We start from the raw sequence: 22,862 nt of genomic DNA on the forward strand, positions 1-22,862 counted from the left end.
TGCAGTGTCTGTACAGGAATGAAAGTGATTTATTTATATTACACACAAAGATTTTTATTAAAAAGGCTGGTAATGGAACATTTTATTTTAATGCATTAACTTGATAAAAGGTTAGTTACAGAAATTATGTATAATGTTGTATAAGTCACATGGATGGGTTATTTAAAAAAGGATCGGATAATTAGAGGAGACGCTTCTTATTTTAGTTACATTGTAAAGTGCCTTGTGTAGTCATATTCTATTGTTGGAATGACTGCCTGTACAAATTTCAAGAAAATAAGAAGGTACCTGAGTTTCTTGTTAAGGAAAACATGCAATAGATAGAAATCCTGTAAAACAAAGAAAAAGTCACATTCAATGTTCTGCTCAACACTGTTTCTTGCTAGTAGGAAAATAACACCTAGCAATTACAATGTTAAGAGACTGGGAAATTAATACAGAAAAACTCCAGTAATGACATCTGATGCTTGCTCAAACATACGGACTTCCCTGTTTTAAGTTGAAGCAGAGAACCAGGAGTTATATTGAATAGATCTCAGAGAACAGTACACAAACATTTACAATCCCACTTACATCACATTTGTTATTAACAAATGTCAAGGTGAATTAAATCTAGGAAGGCTAATCCCTAGATACCTTTGTGTAGTTGTAGGGAAAGCAAGCTCCTCCTCAGCATCTCAGTGTCTCAGAAAAAGAAATAGGTTCCTGTTCTGAATTACCTTTTGAAATAACTCTTTCCTGTCAATGAGGGAAAGTGGAGAGATTAGCTTTGCTAAGCTAAGAAGTCTGCCTTTGTAGAGGAGACTTTCCTATCTCCCTTGTGTATATCACCTTCAAATGTATGTTGGGCCAGAATCTTCACTGTGGAGTATACGCAATAATTATAAAACCAAGTGTTTGTCCACCTGGGACTGAGGCAGACAGCAAAGCAAAAATTAAAATAAATCACCACTTTCAGCTGACAGTTAAGTACTGGACATAAGTAAACCCTACTATTTTCGCATGTCAGTCTCATGGACCATTTCTTCACAAACACAAACCAGGGAAGAACTGGCTGTTAAAAACCCCTCAATTTGTTAAGCAATAGCAGAAAAAGTAATCCAAAATCTTGAAAATAAGTCATTTCTAACTACTGAGTAGTAGAAGACTTGGACTACCTTGATAGAAAAGTTATTTTCCAGTTCAGTGTCAGCTGCTTGCTGCACAAATTGAGCAAGTCTCAACTCACACAGCTAAAGAGAATATTACAGGTTTGGGGTCCACAGCTGCTCAGTAATGCCCCCTTGCCTGCCTTACAGCAGCAGCATTATTTTGAAAGGACACACTTCATTATCTCCTAACATGGAGATTTTTTTAGTCAGAAAGCATGGAATCGATTACTACAAAGCATAACCAAGATCAGTCAACTTGTAAAAGCAAATTCTAATTGTGAGGCATTCAATATCAAGAATTGTTTCAGTAGATTTTCATTGTTTTTTTGTCAGCTGAATGTTGTTACCAACATACTGCTCACATGCAGAGTAGAGAATGATGGGACCTCGACATCTTTCAGAAATGAATTTCAGATTCAAATCTAATACAGAAGCTGCTGTACCAAGAGTGATTATACTATGGCTGGAGTCTGTGAACCTCCAGCTTCATCCTCCACTGGGATCTTAGTTTCATACTCAGTTTTATACTCACAGCTTCACACCCCTAAAAACAAGGGCTCAATCCTGTCCCTTCAATTCCACCTACTTTCTGAGAACTGATTAACAGAGCTTGTTTGCACAAAGGAATTCATCCCAGAACTCTAGTAAGTGCTACCACAAGCAGTCGTTTACTGCTTTCACACACAACTGCATTCCAGTTTAGGAACCTTGAGATAACAGCTCCTTACAATACAAGAAATCTTTGAAAATATCATGTAGTAACGAAAAAGGATACATATGAACTCCAAGTTCTCCCCCACCTTCTGCAACAGTCTCAATGATTTTCTTCATGACTTCTGCATGCCTGAAAAACAGATCAGAAACAGTGGAAATATTTTAAGGAAAAAGTAAGCTTCTCTTCATGTCAGTAAGATTAGGTTTTGTGCAAGTTAAATAGTTTTGGACTGTAAGCTTCAGAAGCAGCAAGAGGAACCTTTCAGTTTGCTGATGAAAAAAATCCCAATGGTAACTGAAAGGTAGTATTACATGATGAATGTGAAGTTATTCACCAACTCTTTACATTCACAAGGAAAATGAAAAATGTTCTATGCTACAATATAGATGGAGTCCCACAATAACAAGTACACATTGCTTGTCACTAGTGCTATTTTTAATTGCTACATGCCAAAGACGCCACCAGGTATGTCCCTAGCAGGTAATCCTCACCAGCAGCAAGTCACCAGAAGTCTGTGACCTCTGAAGAAGACGCCTAGAAACTGCTGCAACTTATTTAGCTGGCTCTGCTGTACTCTTAGATTTGTAGAGCTTAGGAGGTATCGAACATTTAAACAATTTGTTGTTTCCTAGGAGAGGCAGGCTAAGCTAAATCTGCATAAATTCAGAATTGTTGCTCTGAGACTGACTTAGGGTATGGAAACTTTCTCTGGCAGTAACTTGGGTTCTATGGTAGGTCAATAGTTTCTACGTCAGCTTCTCTCTCACAACTCCATTACTGTAAAACATACAAAAATGATATTGTAAAACTGAACCACATGACATTTTTGTACAAAGCTGATCCTAGGAATATAACACAGACTCACAGAACAGCTAAGGTTGAAAGAGACTGGTCATCATCTAGTCCAATCCTCCTTGCTCAATGAGCAGTAAATTAGAACAGGTTGCTCAGAACTTTGTCTGGTCTTGAATATCTCCAGTGATGAAGACTTTAAGTCTTTTAATGACCAATTACAATTCAGAAGTAACAGTCTGGTCTTCAGGGTATTTATTATGTCCCATAAACCAAAGGATGAACATCGTATCAAATCAGAAGGGAGAACTACTGTGTGGTTAATTGATGTTTTATTTATATATTTAACACAAGATCCCAAGTTGTACAACTCACTTTTCTTTACACTTTAACTTGGTTTTAAATTCACAATTCTGTAGCAATCTTTAATCAGTGACATCATATAGGGCTATGGATATCCACCTATGCAACACTGCAAGCTAGTTAACAGCAGTAGTTTAAAATACCAATCTGTGATTCTACTGAGGACAAGGTTGCATAACTTTCTGACCATGCTTTGATACCATTATGCAAATCTAAATAGCTGACCAGTAACTGGCATTTAGTAGTTACCTCCAAAGTTAATCATCTTGCCAGTGGCTGCAAACACAAGGAAGGAAGCTGTTGCGAAGTTACCAGGACACTGTGAACAGGAACATGCAAGTCTGGGGAAATACTAAAGGTCAGCATCTGCCATTTGCTGTGCTGTTGGTCTTTGACCCCCACAGTTGATTCCAATTCTGGATCTTCATAATAAACCTGCAGCACACATGCCATGTATTGGGCGCCAAGGCCGGCTGCTTCTATATAGGAACCTGGACTGTCAAGCTTCAACCTTACCCATAACGGTGGACTATTTTTTTGTACTGGCACAGGCCACCCTACAAGCTATTAGAAGTCTTTAACAGGATACTGGCTCAAATTCATACATCTGGATGACATTTGCTCTTTTCATTTTTCTAAGGACTAGTTAGATATCTGGAATTCTATAATGGCCACAGTATTGGTCATTCTTACTGTCATACAGTTACTCATGAAAAGATTTGCAGGTGCTTTATAAACTTTCAAATGTTTGTTTCCTGTTTCAATTTCTTCTATAAGAATATTTTGAGGAATTAATATGAAGTATGTACACCTCCCAGTGGAAAGAAATGAGATGACTTTGGAAGAAACGTTATCTAAATTATCCTGCTATCTAGAAATCTCTCTTTTATACAGAAGTAAAAAAAAAAAATCCCCCAGAAATAACTCTTAACTTCAGATGACTAAAATGCTTGTTCCAGGACCTGTCTGTAGATTGCTGGAGCTATCAAACAGATCAGACATTTAAAACATCTATTAAACCCACCTAATTTACTTTCTGGTATAACCACCTAATCAACTAACTCTTGATGTGGTTCAAGTAATGTAATGGACTTATTACTCGCGTTCTAAGTCAGAAATATTGCTGTTACTATTGAAAATAAATTGAGATACACAGAATTAAAACCATATATTAAGGGTTTAACAATAAGTTTCTTTAACAGAAAGTTAAAAGAAAGTTTCTTAGACTGATTAGATGACCTTTTATGCTCTCATCAAGAATGTCCGCTTTCCTGCTGAAGAATCCCTCTCCTGCTCTGCAACAGACCAAAGTTGTCAGTCAAAATATTTAACAGCTTCACGCTGGAGTTCAGCACACCTGACATACTGACATTGAATATCAGCTGGAAGGGAAATACATACCATCGGAAAAGTAAAAAATACAAGCCTTCCCGACATATGAGGAAAAAAACCACCACCAGAAATGAATCAGTTTTCCTGCCCCCTCAACCCCTTGCAATTCACAGAGATACAAGGCCTTCCAGAGGACTTTCAGTGCAGTGAATAACAACTATCAAGCTTCCATTACAGAGAGTAAAGTGTAAGATGTTTTAGGACAGCATATTTTCTAGAAAAAAAAGTTCCCTATTACTTCAATTAAATGTCTGTAACTGCTCAAACACACTAAGACAGGCGTGGATAACGCACAAATGTTATCATCAGGCAAGACACTCAGAATCCATAACAATCAGTTAACCTCAAGATCTACAATCTGCTGATGCTTGCAGCTGCTTCTAGTCACTTCCCTGCAGATATTGAGAGCACATAAGAACTAAAAAGAGTCCAGAAACCCATTGACATTTATTCTGAAGGAGAGGAAAATAAGTGCTTGGAATTAGTGCAAGTAATTCAGATCTAAATGTAAATATGTTCAGTAGTTAACTAGATGATAGTCCCTTCATAATACCCACATGAAAAAAAGGTTGAGAATTGTAATTAAACCAGTTTGCAGGAATTAATGAGGAAGTTGACTGTGTTCCTCCCAGTACCATAAAAATGCTGAGATGAACTACAACTTACATCAGAGGTGCAAGATGAACAGTTTCAACTACTCAAAATAGGAGCGATCTCGAGCAGCTGATGGTGGCACACAACTGCTGTTTGTTTCCTTTCTCTGATGCACGACATAGTGATGTACACGTCACAAGAAACAACCAAGTTTAGGACCATCTAAATATCCGACATTACACAATTCTTGTGACATGCATGGAAGCAATAGCAGCAGAGCTAAGCAGTGGTATTTCCTAGCTAAATTAAGAACAAACCAACATTTTTGGTTACTGTTTTTCACCTCAGAAACCCAGACCTTCTTAGCTATTAGCCTTAACAATTTAACAAAATAGCTCACCTTAGAGAGTAAGAGAACATACTTAAATCCTCCATTTTAGACATACTGTCAGCCTCTTTCTTCACAGTATCAAGATGACCTTTTCAAACCTTTCCAATGTTAAACAGTTGCCAGTTAAACAGATTGCTTTTTGAGAAGCACTAGACAATTTCCTCTGCATTTAAGGCTACCAACAAGCCTGTCTCACCACAATATCTACACCTCTTTCAGGCTTAAAAGACTAACTGGAACAAGTCTCATGATGCAAACCATTTCTTCAGGTGTAGATGTGGATTACATAACAAAGACACTGGCACTTCATTGTCTGAAGTGAAGGAAAGTGACACATGCACACAGAGCTCTCATCCACGAAGACTCTCAATCCAGATTCACAGCCTAGTATTAAATAAGTTCTTACTCTACAGAGGTGTTTGCCAAATTAAAAAGGTTACATCACAGCCACAGCCCAGGATAAAATCCACAGGCCTACCTAGTCAGCCACACCCAAATATCTGGTCATCTCTGTTTCTTCTGAACGTCTTCCCAGCCTGCATCCACTACATGATCTTCTTCCAACTGATTTATTAGCAGGACTTCCAGCAATCACTAAATTAAGCCTTGGCTTCAGGCTTTTTTTCCCTCCTTTTCTTCTATAAATCATCTTCCTAGTCAGTCTGTTAAGTCTCCCTAGATACATCCCGACACTCGTTCAAAAACACTAATTGCACAAAATGCTGCATCCATTTTTCTGCCCAGAACCATGCAGACAGCAAACAATAAGACACTCAGAGTCACTAACAGGTTTACACATTAAGACTGGTATATTAATATAAGGTACAATAATACCTTCTAGACCAAACCTTGCCCTGCTTATTGTCTTAAGAGTACGTACTCAAGAAAAAGGCCAGTGCAAGCACCTAGTAATGCTTCCTCCAAAGTACTAGTTTCCAGCAGTGTCCAACCTAGGGACTTTCTAGTCCTTTCTAGTTGACAAACTTTCCTTTCGCTAACATCATATTGCTTAAATAAACACTTAAATACGTGCTGTGTGCAGAATTTAATCCTTTTTCTGGCTTTAAGCATGCCACCAGAGAGTAGCATTCAATGTCACCAGTTTACTACTAAAAAGAAAAAAAAAAAGAACACTCATTACTTCACTTTCTGTGGCATTTGTAATGATGGTCACTGAATTTGTAACAATCTCCTCAGCTGCCTTTTCTAAAGCTGAAGGGTCCCAGGTTATTCAATCATTTCTTATGGAAAAGAAGGATAACTCAGTTATCCTGAATAATCCATCTGTATCTTTTTCAGTTTTAGTCTTCCTTCACCTCATAGATTACAGAACGGATGACCAGAGCTGTACTGCAGTATTCAATAGGTGGGTGGTTCCACATATTAGCAGAGGCATTATGCTGTTACCTGTTCTATTCTTTTCGGGCTTTTTTCTAGCAGCTTTCTAAGTTCTGCTCGCTGTACTACTCTTGAGCTCTGAGACTGACATTTCCACAGGTGTGGAAATTGTACTGTATTAATGTAGACTTAAACTTGATGATTTAAAGACCGACAATAAAATTTACCACTTTTAGATTTTCTGTAAGTCCACTAACTGTGAAAAAAAGCTATTTCCCAGTTGTACAATGGCTTCTCTGCTCAGATTATCTAGATACAAGCCTGACTACTTGGTGAAAGCAAAGACTGTTGTAAAGCAGTAAAGAACTATGAACTGGAAGAATCAAGAGATATACATTGACAAAGTCCCTGAATATACATCCTCATAAGACCACCAAAGGTAGCCATAAACTCCTTGGTGCAAAGCTCCCTTACTCTCTCTCTAAAGAATAGTATACCCTTCCCAAGACTAATCTTATGATCAAGTATTCCTAAACCAGAAACAAGAATGTCTTGAGTCTGCAAAAACTACCACAAACTTGCAAACAAGCTGATTGACACCTCAGCTAGTGACACGAATCCCAAAGGTGTTTCTTTAAGTCAAAAGAAATTACAAGACTTAAAGTGGCAATTTGGACCTTTTTTTATTATTATTAACCTATGTAAGACTACAAAGGTGTCTCTCTTCTTAAAAAGAGATAGAAGCCAAAACTCTTATCTCTTAAGAACTTCCCACTATCAAGAAGCTGAGGAGTTACATCATTTAAGACATTGGCTCTGTATCATTAAGACACCGAAAAGGATTTTACATATAAGATGACAGGCACTTTTCAAAGACCTAGGAAAAAAAAAAATACCACTGCAGGTAGTCGGACTACAGAATCCCTACGTCTTGGGTGAGAAATGTGGCAAATGCAACAGAAAAAACCCTAAAAGCACACATGAGTTTTGCACTTGTGTTCAACAAGCATTTCAGCACAGCAATTAGAGGACCTCTATCTGTATAAAATTTCAGGGACTTCTGGGGGAGCAGGAGGCAGATATTACAAAATAAAGAGGTATTTCATGTTCAAATAGCTTTTTCTGCTCCCAAAGTATACATTATAATTTTACCCTCCTCAAAATAGCAGCAAATAAAATATAGAAGAACTTCCTTTTAAGAATTCTAGTAGTCTGCCATCTTCTGGAGTCCATAGGGAAGTGGAGGAAAAGCAAGTTGACTGAGAGGAGACAGTTGTAACTGCAGAATACGCTTGCAGCAGTAAGCACTGGAATCACCAAGATCTTCTTTTCATACTGCCTCAGAAGCTGACACACTACTACAGCAGCCAACTGTGGAAGCATCCAGAAAACCTGAACCAAATCCATAACAAGACCAATGAAGCGCCTTGTATCTACATACTGAATCAGACCTGAAACAAAGACTTACCTGCATGGGTGAACTGAGCACATGGGAGGTGGAGGAAGATGAGGATGGTTTTCAATGGTTACTGTTTTCTTGACATGGTCTTGACTAATATCTTCATACATATGCTCTACTGTTAAAGGCTGCCGCTGCTATATAGGAAAATGGAACAGAACAAAACCATTACTAACAAAGAATCCCTTGCTCCTGCTTAGCAGTTTTAACATCATTAACAGATGAAGCACCATAAATTATAAGCATCTAATATAAAACAGGTCTGAAGGAAAGAACCAAGTGTCTTAAGATCCATATGGTTTAGAATAGTACTAAACAAATTTAGTTTTTAATAAACTGTATGAATGGTAAAGTCAATACGTTTTGAGAACCATCTCAATGGTTCCCACTTAGGTTCCCATCTAGGTATTTGAGCTTTAAGCCCTAACCAACTTTAACTCAAGAAACTTCGTCATGAAAGGGAGAGTGATTTATCTAATCCCCTCCCTCTGAAGATCAGGAAAATACATACCTGCTTATTTGACTGAATTTACTAGGGCTATTACTACCTCTACAGAGCTAATTCAGTCAAGTGACAGAGCATGATTTGGCTCCTTCCAAATGCTCCATCACTAAGTACAATTTCCAGTGAAATTGTTCCTACTTCCAGCAAGTATCCTAAGTCCTGTCTGCAACCCTGACTATATAATGATTTTGTCACCATTTTTTCATTTCAATTTTTACTGTGAATAAGAAAAAAAAATAGCCTTGCTATTTGACACCATGAGTCTAATTTTACAGAAGTGGAAAAAACCCAACAGATTTATACCTCATCATATCCAAATAACCAGAGTCTTGGAGTCTGGTAATATTTGTCATAAGTGATGTAGAGGTCGTAAGTTCTAGTCTGTAGAATTGCATCTTCCCCTCCAACATCAACTTTAGCCTTGTTAGCTTCTACAATCTGTCTTGTGTCAAGTGTTGCCTGGTTCAAGGTGAAAATGACATTAGTATAGTCTTGTCTGGATTTCCTCCTTTCTCATCCTAAGTAGTTACATAAAGCTCTAAAACAGAAATTAATGTTCTTAAGCAAGCATTAAAAAAATCCATAGGCTTTTGGGTTTCGTTTTTATCTTTAAATTAGTTGTACCGGTTTGTCTCCCACCAAGTACTTTTCGGTTTTGGTGAGGATTCTTTTGGTTTTTAAAAAACGTATAATTTGCAACTACAAATGCAATTACATTGTCACATTCCCCTCCCTTCTTTCACCAATAACTTTTGAACCCAAGGGACAATTCCAATGAAATTCAGAAGGCACAGGTCTCAGTTTATGCACTTACGAAGACCTTAGTGGAACACCAAGAATAACAATACCCTTTTTTTCCTGACAGTCTGATGCATCAGCATAATCTATTGAACCTGCAAGCCACTCATATTCCACACATAAACCTCAAGAATTATTGCGTATTTTTATCTCTTGCGAGTACAGCATTGTGTGTAAGTAGAGTGAAAAGGATCAGCAAAAAACCCCACAAAATGACTGTGATCTAAATCTATGAGGATTTAAGGTTACTGCAGTAGGATGGCAGGAGACAAATCCATAGGAAACCAAGCTCAGTAATCCCACTGCTTATAACAAGCTTGTTATATAATCCATTTGTGTTACCATTAGTTTTACTTTGCTTGTGCTCATATTGGTAATAAACATTGCAACAGACAAGATAGAGAACTGTTCACTCACATCATCTGTCTCCAATAGCCCACTCTCTTCATACTCTGAAAAGAAGACCCATAAAATTCTGTGTTCAGCTTGTAGCTAGTCATCATATTTCTCATTCATAAACAACTCCTTTAAAACATTCTACATGTATCTAAAGATGTTTAATTCAGGTAAACTTCTGAAACCCCAAACCAGACTATACCTTTTTTAATAAAAATTTGATCAAGACTACAGTAAGTACATGATGAGCAATCCTCAAGTGGTTTTAAGTAGGCAGATTGCAGTTAAGTGTGGGTATGAAGCAGGAACGAAGCTGTACTAAATCCATAATTTACACTTGCTTTGCTCTGTTCTGCTACTCAAATTAATTTCGAGTCAAAAACATTCATGCATGTTTTCGCACACAGGTTAAGAGTAAACACGCATCAATAAGACCATACAAAAGATGATTAAGAGCGCATTTATGCTGAATTTTTCAGCATGTATTCTATGAAAAGAAAGAGCAGTGTTTTCTTAGAGTGTACTGCTTTAGTCAAAGGCCTGAAATAAATCATGTCCCACCCAATTTAAGGAAATACCTTCCATGTCTGCAGCTTCTCCTTCATCTTCATCTTCATCATCTTCACAAGATGCTGAACGATCTGGTGTATTTATAATTTCCTTTATAATTTAAATTGAAAACACTGCTTTAATGACACTGCATTTACACAGTCTTACAGCCCCAGCACATACAGTGAACCAGAAAAATAATTTCTGCAATATGAACTCAAATATTATTAACCAATCTGTTTCAAAGTCCTAATATGACATTAAAAACCCACTTTAAAAGTCCTCATTTGACTTTGTAATCTGGAATGATTTAATTGCTAAGCAAAGAAAAATAAACATGGGATTAAACAGCCTGTAACTGCTTTTCAAAAACCCACCCATCTTAAATGAAAGGCAATGACTGAACAGCTATGACCAATCTACAGGTTAAGATTTTGTATATCCTAACCCAAGCCCTCAGCCAACTTTTTCTTTTGGGGAGTGTGGGCCTATGCACAGCATTTGAACCCAAGAGACAACCCTAATGAAATTCAGAAGGGGGAGGTCTCTGTTTACGTGGGTTTCGTGAAAGCTGCTCCAATTGCTAAGTATCAGGTAGCAGGTTTCCTCATTAGAAAACCAAAACACCAAAACCAGTAAGAAACTAAGTTGTGAAGTGCCTTAGCAAATAGAACATAAGCAGAGAGCTGTCCTTCTGGACTGGACCTGTGATCCAAGCTTTACAATAAGCAAGTTTTTCAACATACAATATATCAGAAGTGAAATTCAATTAATAACACACTACAGCAGTTATGAATCACAATGACATCCTGCAAGTACTGTGTTTTGCAGAAATAGTGATCACCTTTAGGTATTCCTTCCACCCAGATGTTACTAACTTGTGAAAAAGCAGTACTTTCATTTTCAATATGCAGATGCCTGGCACAAGAGCATACTGGCTAGAGGAATTTCAAAAAGAACACTGCCTCAGTAAACATCTCTTAGAAGGAGATGCACATGCTTTGACTAAAATCATGGGCTCTGAAAGTCACTGTATATCTGTAACACATTTAGTGGCAAAGTATAATTTAATCTTTCATGGGCAGTATTAGATTGCTGCAGGTAAGACTTCTATTACCTGTAATAAAGCAAGAGGAAAATTCAGAACCAAGTACCTTACTGTCTAGTGTGATCTCCTTAACTGCTTCTGTTGCACCCACTATACCTGTTAATTGAACAAGAGGTTTGTGTTAAAAAAGCTTTTGTGTTCGTTATAGTACAGAAAAAGGCTGCCAAGATTTCAGAAAGCAGCATATGATCTTTCCAAGTTGTATCTCACAACAATTTTGATACTTCAAAGGCTGTTTATTTGATACTGGTAGAATGCTTGGTGCTGGACATGCATAAACCATACCAGTAACACAGAGCACAATGGCAGAGTTCTCACACATCATACAGGTTTTGTTGATGGAACACTGCAAAGTAATTTTCATTTTAATGAACTTTCATAGAAGTGAGTTCAGGATAGGCATTCATATCACAATTACAGAACTCAACTTCATGAGCAAAGCATGCATTTATGAGTATTTCTGAACATCTTGGAAGCAAGGAACTGGGGTTAAAAACCATCCCAAATCATAGTATCAACTCTTCAGTTCCTGCCCATTTGCCTTGTAGTTTTACTGCTGCTTTCACCCAGTACTGTTTGGGATGCACAGTAAGATTCTGTTCTGACACAGAATTGGAAACACTGAAATAATTAAGTCAGTTGAGGTCATCATCAAGATAAAGATCTCGATGTGCTTCACAAGCAATCTTACAAAAAAAATTATATATATATATATAAAAATTATATATATAATATATAAATAATATAAAAGTATAAATATAAAATATTATAAAATATAAATATATAAATATAAGTAATATAAAATATAAATAATATGAAAATATTATATTTTATATATATATAAAAATTTGCATGTTGTTCAAACAAATAGTTTAAACCAGCATTCTCTTCACAGATCTTACGAAGGAATGAGCCACTACACAGGTCATTTATAAGAGAATATTGAGCAGTCATGTACCAACCAAGTGGGTGGCTGGCAGTGTAACATATTCAAGAAAGACTTTACTTTCTAGTAATGGAAACTGAAAATCCTTCAGATTACTAAATGCAAAGCCTGAAGCAAGGCTGAATACCTGCATTGTGAAAAGTGTCTACCCATCCCCCATCACCATCATCTTCTTCTATAATTGCTTCCTGCTCATCTGAGTACTCCATCTGCTTACACCTTTTGTAACATGGCACTGCAAAAGAATTGCAAAACAAAATTAATGCAATCATTCCTATACAAAGCCAGACTGAAGTAGAAATTATCCTACAGGGACTTCTGAAATGTCTCTCATATATCCTTATTTAAAGAGTCCTAAAGTTGTATTTCAAATGCAAAAGCATGAACTTAAAATTATATTAATGTGCTGTACCACATTTTATTTCATATACAGTACACTTAAAAGTTCATTCTTCTGTAACCCATTAGAGCACATTCATCCAAATTCTTACAAACTAGAAAATAATTAACTTCTCATTTGCTAACAGCTAAAGACAACCTATTAGTTTTCTTCACATTGCTAAGCAACTTCTATCTTAAGTATCATTTTGCCTGGATTAGCATCAGTTTACTGAACTGATTTGTCTTTACCATTTTGCTAAACGTTTGCAACACCTATTTATATACTAGGTATGTTTAATTATAAATCAACACAAGTTTAGAAAGGGTTAGAATTCATGTGTTATTCTAAATAACTTCAGTTATATGCATTACAGAGCCATAAGAGTTCAGATTTATACAAAGTTTTCAGAACACAGTCAAAGAGAAAATGCAGATCTGATTAAGGCAAAACAGACATTTTCCATCATCATAAACAAGGACAATGTAAAAAATGCTCCTATTATACTAATGGGGGGGGGGTGGGGGGGTGGCAGAACTTCACTGCTGCATGAAGTGCAGAACTTGTAAATTGTTCTTAGACCTTTCAGAAAGGGAGGACAGGCGTGTGAAAGTCACAATGAAGTACCCCAAAGACTTTCAAAATGAGATCTGTAGGATGGCTCCCTGCCTCAATCCATAGCCCACCACTTTTACATGAGTGTTAGGCCAGTGTGTCAACATCAGCAGGAAACACATTATTTTGAAATGTGCTTCAAAATAGAAGGATCAGATCAGTAAGGGTCCTGGAAGTGCAGGAAGGGAGAGGGGGAGGAAGGGAAAGGGAGAAAAAGTGGCAGAGGAAAGAGAAACAAAGTTGATCACTTGGTCATTCAGACATCAGGACCACCTTAGGAAAGCATCCAACACTACTGTAAGCATTTTCACATGACAGCAGACTGCAAGACTCCAAAAGCCAGCAAGTGAAATCCAAGCACAAAATACAACCCACTGCGGGTAAAAATCTCCTCAGGCTGTTCTTCAAACTAAAGATTCATCTAATGGAATTATTTTTGACACTTTTTGACATGAGATCTTTTGAGAAAATTATTTCCACATGCTTATTAGCCGTCTTTTCCATTAAAGAGCAAGTCACCACAGGTATTCTATATACATAGCATTGAAGCCGATCCAAATTTTATTTAAAATTGTATTTTATTGTTATTGACAGGGATAGTGACAGTAATTACATATCTGAACAAGAAGCATCAGTGTCACTGTGAAAAACATTTTGGGAACACTTCAATAGTCTGAGTTTACTGAAAGAGGAAAATAAACACAACTTCCTTTTAGACAAGGAATACAAGTTGAAGGAGAGGAGAAAGACACACAAGGAGTTTTATAGGGCTTAAACTACATTTCTACTTCATCAAGGCAAGCTGTATTACTAGTATAAAGCCCTGCTAACAACTGGTCTAAAGAAAAGACTTTAGATGTGCAGGAAAAGCTGTTTTAATATTGCAAAGCCAAAGCATTCAAAATGCAAGATTATTTGCTTCCCCTGTCAATACAATCAGTAGAGTTGATAGCACAGTCAACCATGCTATCAATCCTAAGAACACTTACATTTAAACTTCAGCCTTACCATTTTTAGTTACCAAAAACTGTTTGTCTGTTGGCAGATAAGCCTTGACTTTTAGTTCTTCTCCTGAAGCCCTGTAAAATGAAGTGCACCATAAAAGGTTGAGAATTTGATGATCTGCAAACAAAAGAACCCTTCTATTTTCACTGCATATCAGGAACATTTTATATACTCTTCTCCACCTATTCTCAGAATCTGTTTGCTATGACTTTACTCTTCCCTACACAGAGACTTTGATGTAAGTGAGGGATCAAAAAAGTTGGCCACCCCTAAACTATGGAACCTTGGATCAAAATTATTTTCTGCTTCAAAAACTAATTTCACTATAAGATGGCCAAGGAATGATGGGCTGATGGAACAATCTAGTCTATATAAAATTTGCTAAGATCAGCAACAATAGAGATCCAAATGTTTGAAGAAAGCAACTTCAGAAAAAGCAAGAAATAGACCTCTATAAACATAAAACCTGCCCATAGTCATTAGAGCTCAAGTAATCTTTGCCAAGTTCACATTACTGAAGCATTTGCTTTCACCTTCAGTGGTTTTTGGTTTAAACTAAGACCAACACTCTAAATAGCCTGTTCTAAACTGCTGGCACATAGGCCAGACTCAATATCACGTTTTCTCTGAAGGAGATGGTAAAAGGTCAAGAAAAAATGATTAAAGCATAATAATTCCTCCTTCAGCCATTCGTGTCCCAGTACAGAGCCAAGAAGCTTGATGAGACCAACTGCACAGACAATGCTTATCTAGGCACTAACTGATTCAGTTTTATAATGCAAGACATCAGCAGAACATGAGGAATCACTCTATTTGCACCCTTATTGTGTATGAAAGATAAGGAATTTCCAAGGGCAAGCACTGCTCAAAGTGATCTGATGTGGGCCAACCTGAATATAATCAATTACTAAACGCTTGTTAAAATATACTAATTATAACTACTTCTTAGCTGCTCGTGGCCTTTGCTTTTTGAATCACTAATCACCAAGACAAGCTCAGGGAGACATGCTGCTACCACAGCTAAGCACTGAAAGCATTCATAGTATGTATCGGCTTATTTCCTCTAAAACCTTAGAAAACAAAAATCCCCAAACAAATCCTCATCTCAACTACTCCTACACACAGCAATAAGTAAGTCCTGCCTGACTTAAAGATAGCTTTATCATAAAACCAGCATAAGTTCTACTGAAAGAGTCCACATATTGTTATGAAATGAGACAACTGTATAGTTGCATTCAATGGAAGCACATCAAAGCATAGCAGGGATGCTAGCTTTCTATAATTCTTCTAATTTTACTTACCATTGCCAAGTAGGACAGTGGTGAACTAAGTGATCTCCAGCTGCGACAAACTGTTAAGGCAAGAAAAAAAAATACTGTTAAATAGAGCCTAAGGAAACAATCTCTAATTTTCCTCAATATTAGTATTTCAGTTGCACCTTCCTTGACAGATTAACTGTGTAACTAGCAATTGTTTAGATCAGTTTGATGCTTTAACTCAATTTCTCAGCTAACCATGAAAACCCAAAGACTAAACTGACTTCAGCAGAAGGAAATGTGTACTAAGCACAACAGCAAATGTAGATAGTTTAAAAAGCTGTGGTATAACCTACCACTCTTGAAACAAGCAAAAAAGTTTCTAGACCCAGTAACATTGTTTACTTTGTGATGAAGAATATGTTTTTATTTGCCACTCTTCAAAGTTTTGCAAAGACAATGAAGAGTTCAAAGTAGAAAAAAACCCTCTTTCGGTGTTTAAAACAATTTTGCAGCAAGAAGAAAAGTGAGACTGACATTAATTCATTGTATTGGTGAAAGAACTGCAACAGAAGAATAAATAGTATACATTTTAAGTAATGACCATCACTGTAATAGTTCACCACTGGCATTAACTAAATAAGGATAACCATACCTTGAAAAACCTTATGTATAACTTTGTTCTGAAGAAACAGGTTTAAAAAAAATCTTCAATCTACTTGTGCTTAATGTCACACCAAATGATTTTATAAAATTACATCATTACTTCGAAGAGATATTGCAAAACTCATGCTAGGCTTGCATACGAACTCAAATTCACCCAGCAAGGTCTAATGCACTGGCTTCTTTTTGTATGCATAAATTGAGACAGGCAGGCCTGCACCTAAGAAAAGCTACTTGTGTGGTCTTCTGCACCAGTTACTTTTGAAAATGAGAGGAACACCCATTGCTACAGTTGCTTTCTTGTCTTAAAATGACAGTTTCTAACAACGGAAAGTGAACATGAGCCGGCAGTGTGCGCTGGCAGCCCAGAAAGCTAACCGTATCCTGGGCTGCATCAAAAGGAGCGTGACCAACAGGTCGAAGGAGGTGATCCTGCCCCTCTACTCTGCTCTTGTGAGACCTCACCTGGAGTATTGTGTGCAGTTCTGGTGTCCTCAACATAAAAAGGACATGGAACTGCTGGAACAAGTCCAGAGGAGGGCCACGAGGATGATCAGGGGACTGGAGCACCTCCCGTATGAAGACAGGCTGAGGAAGTTGGGGCTGTTCAGCCTGGAGAAGAGAAGGCTGCGTGGGGACCTAATAGCAGCCTTCCAGTACCTGAAGGGGGTCTATAAGGATGCTGGGGAGGGACTCTTCATCTGGGACTGTAGTGACAGGACAAGGGGTAATGGGTTAAAACTTAAACAGGGGAAGTTTAGATTGGATATAAGGAGGAAATTCTTTCCTGTTAGGGTGGTGAGACACTGGAATCGGTTGCCCAGGGAGGTTGTGAGTGCTCCGTCGCTGGCGGTGTTCAAGGCCAGGTTGGATGAAGCCTTGTGTTGGATGGTTTAGTGAGAGGTGTCCCTGTCCATGGCAGGGGGGTTGGAACTAGATGATCTTGAGGTCCTTTCCAACCCTAACTATTCTATGATTCTATAACACATTTTTAGTTAACCAGAAGCTGTTGTGGCAGTGTGTCAGCCATTTTCTCACCATGTCCTCCAAAGCGAGGCATATCAGCATAGTAGAAAACACTGCAACACACACTGCATATGGATTAGCAGACTCAATCTCTGCAAAAGTGCTTCCTTTCATACATTTTCCAACAGAAGTCTCCAGCATAAGTGAAATCTTCTCTTTTAAGGAAACAGCAACCCCTCCCAATACACACCAAAATTTTAAAACTCATTAGCCTTTACATAGTAACAAACAACACATGAAATTCCAGAATTATTTAGAATTCTCTGGTCAAGGAACTTGAACCAACTGGCAGCAATGTTACAAAATATTCTTCAAGATGAAAAAAAAGTTAAAGTATTCTTTGTGGGTCTAATAGAGGCAAACCCCTAGAACAATAACTGAAATTTCATTTGCATTTTCTTCAGCTTAGGCAGCAGAATTACCTAGCTGGTTTCTATTTCTCAAGCACTAATGCTATCTCATACCTGAACCAATATTGCAAAAGACATCAATTTCAGGACAACATCTTATTTCTGCTCCTGGAAAGAATGATTTTTAAGATTTGCCTGTACTTACATATAAAATTAAAACAGATGTTACCTTTCTGAGGTATTAACTAGTAAGAACAGGCAAGAATTCGTTGCAATTAAATCAAGCAAAAAGGTATATAAAAAGAGGGAGCAATTGATGAGTTTGAATAATGAGTCATCTTTTGGCCTTATTCCTAACTGATTCATCTTCTGAGGCAAGCTACAGGAACCCCACAAAGTCTATAAAACAGCATCTCAGACTAAAATACAGTTGAATTGAGATTCATTACCCAATAAATTCAGTCATTTGAAGACAATATCCTAGCAACATCAATGCTTTGAATCCTTCTTTAGCAATCATTACTACATAAAGACCAAAATCATCAGAAAAGAAGAAAGGCTGTCAAAGGGACAATCAGCAGATCCATGTTTCAGTCTCACCTAAATGTATCAAAAAAAAAAATAAATCCTGCTGTAGAATTGTTTCCCTTGACTACTTCTTTGAAGGATTCAATTTCTTCTTCCTATCAGAATCTAACTTTATACAGAGAATACACACTATTCACATTCTTAAGGACGTTTAAATGCTGCAAATTAATGTAACATACTGTGATTCTTGCTAAGTTCTACAGAAAGACCCTTTTCTTCCAGTACTACTACAAGGTTCTCTCCCATGATCAAGAAGGGATTAAGCATTAGTAGAACATTTATCTAGACTTTCTCTGTTATATTTGGTTTACAGATAATATAAATTGTAAATCTATTATTGTGTAATATACAACATATAAATATCTATATGCACTAACACACACATATGGTTATCCGAACAGCAGAACATCATGTTGCTAAGCCTGTTTTTCTGAGCTTGCTTGCTTGCCATGCAACACAGCAGAAATACGCTATAGGTACCAAGGTTAGGAAAAATACTTCTGCTCATATTAGCTACCTGCATCAGTCGTCATTTGTTCCATCTTTTTCCATCTCATCTTCACATTTGTATATTTTACCTAATTTCTCTTTCATTCTACCTGACAGTTTCAATATAATTTTCTCAAACCTCTCCGAAGACAATGTATTTTCAGAACAGTAACACTTTAGCATGAGAAAAAGTAGAATGGGGAAGTCAAAATAGCACTGTACAATCAGTATTCTTACTATTCTAGAAACAAAAGAGAAAAATCCTGGTTTTTTCTCTTCACAGCAGACTCCTTAAAAAACTACTACTGCTTGGCAGCAATCCAAAACACAACCAGACTGGAGTAAGCTATAGAGAAAAGGAGGGAAAAAATAGTAATCATTGGATACTTGGCGTGGACAAGCATATGTAATGATTTAGCCAGAGCCTTGGAAGGAAACAAAAGTGAGGTAAGCAAAAGACAGCTTTCAAGATACAAGCTCCCTTCTGAGCTGCTTATGGGAAAGACTTCTAAAATCAATATACTCCTGCTTGAGTCCAGAACTCCTGTGACAAATGGAGCTGCTGACCCAGCACAAGTTTCTTTACAAGCTTCTCATGACATAATACAGCAAAAAAGCATTCCACATTCAGATGTCAAATGTCATCTAAGAGGAATTCTGTTGCTCTACTTCATCTGTCCAGTAAAAAGGCCATTTAGAACTTTCACTTTGTGGAAATTGTTTCAAGAAGCAATAATTAAATTGTAAAGCCATGAACTTTTGAGATTAATACAGTCCTTTTGACTAAAATTTATCATTACTTCCCAAATATATTTCAAAGTTTCTAAATACTTACTTCTTCAGGTGTGATTACTCCAGTTTCTTTGAACTTTGACTCCTGCAATAAAAAAAGTTTAGAAATTTTGAGAACTGCTGACAAATCAAAGTACCCCACTTTACTGGTAAGACAAACACAGAATCATAGAATCAACCAGGTTGGAAAAGACCTTTAAGATCATCAAGTCCTGCCTTGGAACTAGCACTGTCCATGGATATCTGTTAATCACCTCCGAGACCAAGCAGCCCTCTGTCAGGGCTGACAGGCAGCCTACTTCCATATCCTCTGATGTATAGCTCAACAAAACTACTCTGTACAGAATGTGGGGTATTATGAAAAAAGATCACACACATTAAATATATTTTTTTGCTGCAGCCAATTAATATATCAAAACTGGAAAAAATATTTCCCAGAATTCAGTACTACATTTGCCAGTGAGAGACAGAAAACCAGTCAGAATCACTGATTCTCAGAATCAGGACTTTGGGACAGTTCTAAGCGCTGAACAGCACTACAATGCACCAGTATGAGGCTTTGCAGTTAAGAAAGGTCATTAAATGAATGACCAAACCAACTTTTACCTGTGGCTGGAAAAGTTATGTAGAAAGACTTGGTTATTAACTTTTTTTTATATATCCATTTTTGTGCCTTCATTATGCATTCCATGGAAACAGTTCAGATGTTCTCATATTGCCATGACTTTTTTATGGATGAGGAATAGACAGCAATGAGCAATATAATTATCTCTACATGGAGAAATGAAGTACCTTTGCATTAAAGGTGATATTTATGAAGTTTAAGGATAAGGCTTTTTTTTACCATATTCAAATCTAGAATATTTTGTTTCATGCTTCTATTTGTTTTGTTTTTTTCTTCAGAGGAGTCACAAGCATCAAAGAAACTTAGTGCTCCCCAACATTAGAACTATCTAAGAATGGCTTTTGAAGAAGTAATTTCAACCATAGCATAGTTGACTTTTCAAGTTCTTCCATCATCAATTACTGAATAATTTCTTGCCTTAAAGAACTTGTGATTATTTTTTTTTTCAAACTAAAAGCAGTAACTGAAAAGCACCTTTCTACTACAACTTCACCTTATTTAATCATTGCAAAATCTTTTTAATGCCACCCGCTGCTTAATTTGCTTATTCTTTATGCTTCACCCCAGTGGGTACCATCACCTGCACTATGTAAAAAGAAATGAGCACACAGCACACCTGTTTCCTTTCTCCCTCATTTCTAAAGATGACACCTTTAAGAACAGTATTAAGATAAGCAAAAGAGCAGTTGCACAAACAGCACTATGCACTAGTTAACAGAAACCAAAGAAACTCAAACAGCCCTAATTTAGCAATTTGGATTGCTATAAAACTGAGAATTCTCAATAACACATTATGCAACAACACAGTGGAGACAATTTACTGTTTAACCTCAAAATACACTATAAGCAGTAGGCAACATGCATAAGCTTGGTTTCTGGAATTGCATATGGAAAATATGTAAAATATCCATCCTCTATTCCCTGAGGGTAAACAGTTCACTTTTTCATCTCTGTACATTCTGTGGTATGCAAGCTAGTGAGAGTCACAGGTATAGTTTCTTTCAAAGTTACCAAGTTGGAGTATTTATTTCAAATGCTTGTAAATGGAACATGCACACTGTTATAAACTTCCATTTGTAGGAGGTTTTACTGCTGCCTCCTCCCAACAGTACATCTGGGCACAAAAATTCCTCTACTGTTACACCAGCTGTGCAACAGCAACCATACCATGGTAAACAAGTCACCTCACTTTTCCATGCCAGAACTGTAGCCCACATATGTCACATTGGTGGGCAACTGTAGAAAGGTCCACTATGCAGGCAAGAGCACACTACATACCACAGAGGAGCAAGTTCAATTAATAATTAAGTATCATGTCTTCTGCCCAAAGATCTAAACTGCAGAGTACAAAGCACCTACATGCCGTAAAACCACAGGTAGAAGCTGCCATCATGAACAATTAAAGCAGAAGTAGTTTTTCAAAAAACATGGGAAAATGTGAAAATCAGTGGTGAAGGAACTGTTGGCAAGTTAGGCATTCACAAAGTTGACTTTTATGTAAAAAAGTATTTGTAAACAGGAGACAGAAGATGGGATGTAGTCTAACAACTGCATAAAAGCACAATCAGTTAAGTATCCTTTATCAAAAGAAGCATGACCAGTAGGTCAAAGGAGGTGATCCTGTCCCCCTACTCTGCTCTGGGGAGACCACACTTGAAGTACTGTGTGCAGCTCTGGTGTCCTCAGGATAAGAAGGACATGGAGCTGTTGGAGCAAGTCCAGAGGAGGGCCACGAGGATGATCAGGCGACTGGAGCACCTCCCATATGAAGACAGGCTGAGAAAATAGGGACTGTTCAGCCTGGAGAAGAGAAGCTGCATGGAGACCTCATAGCAGCCTTCCAGTATCTGAAGAGGGCCTATAGGGATGCTGGGGAGGGACTCTTCATCAGGGACTGTAGTGACAGGACAAGAGATAATGGGTTTAAACAGGAGAAGTTCAGGTTAGACACAAGGCAGAAGTCCTTTACTTTGAGGGTGGTGAGCCACTGGCACAGGCTGCCCAAAGCGAATGCCCCACGCTGGCAGTGTTCAGGGCCAGGCTGGAGAAGACCTTGAGCAACCTGATCTAGTGGAAGACAGGGGGGGTTAGAACTAGATGATCTTAATGTCCTCTGAGCCCAATCCACTCTATGGTTCTATGAAAGCTTAGCCAATTTAACAGAGAACAGCAGTAAGTAAGTTATTTCTCGAGCAACAGGACCAGCAATACCTGACCTTCGAAGGTCCGCACCTCTCCAGTGAATGCTCACCCCTAATGGAATGGGAGCTCCCACTCAGGTTCCCTCCATCCTGTACGCCACAGCTCAGCCGCCGCAAGGCTGCCCCTGCACAACCTCCCCCGAGGCCTGAGGGCGCACGGCGCCTTCTGAGACGCTCCGCCGGTTGCGTAAAGCCGCTGCAACCAGAGTTCTTCAGGCCCGGACAAGCGAAACCGCAGCCGCCGAGCGGCTTCCGGGAAGGTGGAGCGACTCCCGGGGCGGTCGGGCGCTCCTGGCGCCCCACCGGGGCGGCAAGGCGATGCCTGCGCCATAAGAACCCGCGAGGGACCGCACTGCGGGTGACACCCCAGGGAGAG

The 22,862-nt window shown here is 38.0% G+C and overlaps 2 protein-coding genes across 2 annotated transcripts in view; one reads left to right on the forward strand and one right to left on the reverse strand.

The window, feature by feature from the left end:
- ATG3 (autophagy related 3) overlaps nucleotides 1-22,862 on the reverse strand; it is a 23,254-nt gene continuing 392 nt past the window's right edge. Inside the window, exons 2-12 of the mRNA XM_065676668.1 lie at nucleotides 19,704-19,745; nucleotides 15,798-15,847; nucleotides 14,500-14,570; nucleotides 12,625-12,732; nucleotides 11,598-11,647; nucleotides 10,473-10,554; nucleotides 9,916-9,950; nucleotides 9,004-9,159; nucleotides 8,205-8,332; nucleotides 1,927-1,995; nucleotides 1-288 (exon numbers count right to left, since the gene is read on the reverse strand). Coding sequence (XP_065532740.1) covers nucleotides 207-288; nucleotides 1,927-1,995; nucleotides 8,205-8,332; nucleotides 9,004-9,159; nucleotides 9,916-9,950; nucleotides 10,473-10,554; nucleotides 11,598-11,647; nucleotides 12,625-12,732; nucleotides 14,500-14,570; nucleotides 15,798-15,847; nucleotides 19,704-19,745 — 873 coding nt within the window. The 3' untranslated portion in view covers nucleotides 1-206. The remainder of the gene's footprint in view (nucleotides 289-1,926; nucleotides 1,996-8,204; nucleotides 8,333-9,003; nucleotides 9,160-9,915; nucleotides 9,951-10,472; nucleotides 10,555-11,597; nucleotides 11,648-12,624; nucleotides 12,733-14,499; nucleotides 14,571-15,797; nucleotides 15,848-19,703; nucleotides 19,746-22,862) is intronic.
- The window catches only part of SLC35A5 (solute carrier family 35 member A5), a 16,295-nt gene continuing 16,126 nt past the window's right edge, over nucleotides 22,694-22,862 (forward strand). Inside the window, exon 1 of the mRNA XM_065676662.1 lies at nucleotides 22,694-22,862. The gene's annotated coding sequence lies outside the window, so the exon portion shown is untranslated.

This window comes from Lathamus discolor, chromosome 4, assembly GCF_037157495.1.
Source record: "Lathamus discolor isolate bLatDis1 chromosome 4, bLatDis1.hap1, whole genome shotgun sequence".
NCBI lineage: Eukaryota > Metazoa > Chordata > Aves > Psittaciformes > Psittacidae > Lathamus > Lathamus discolor.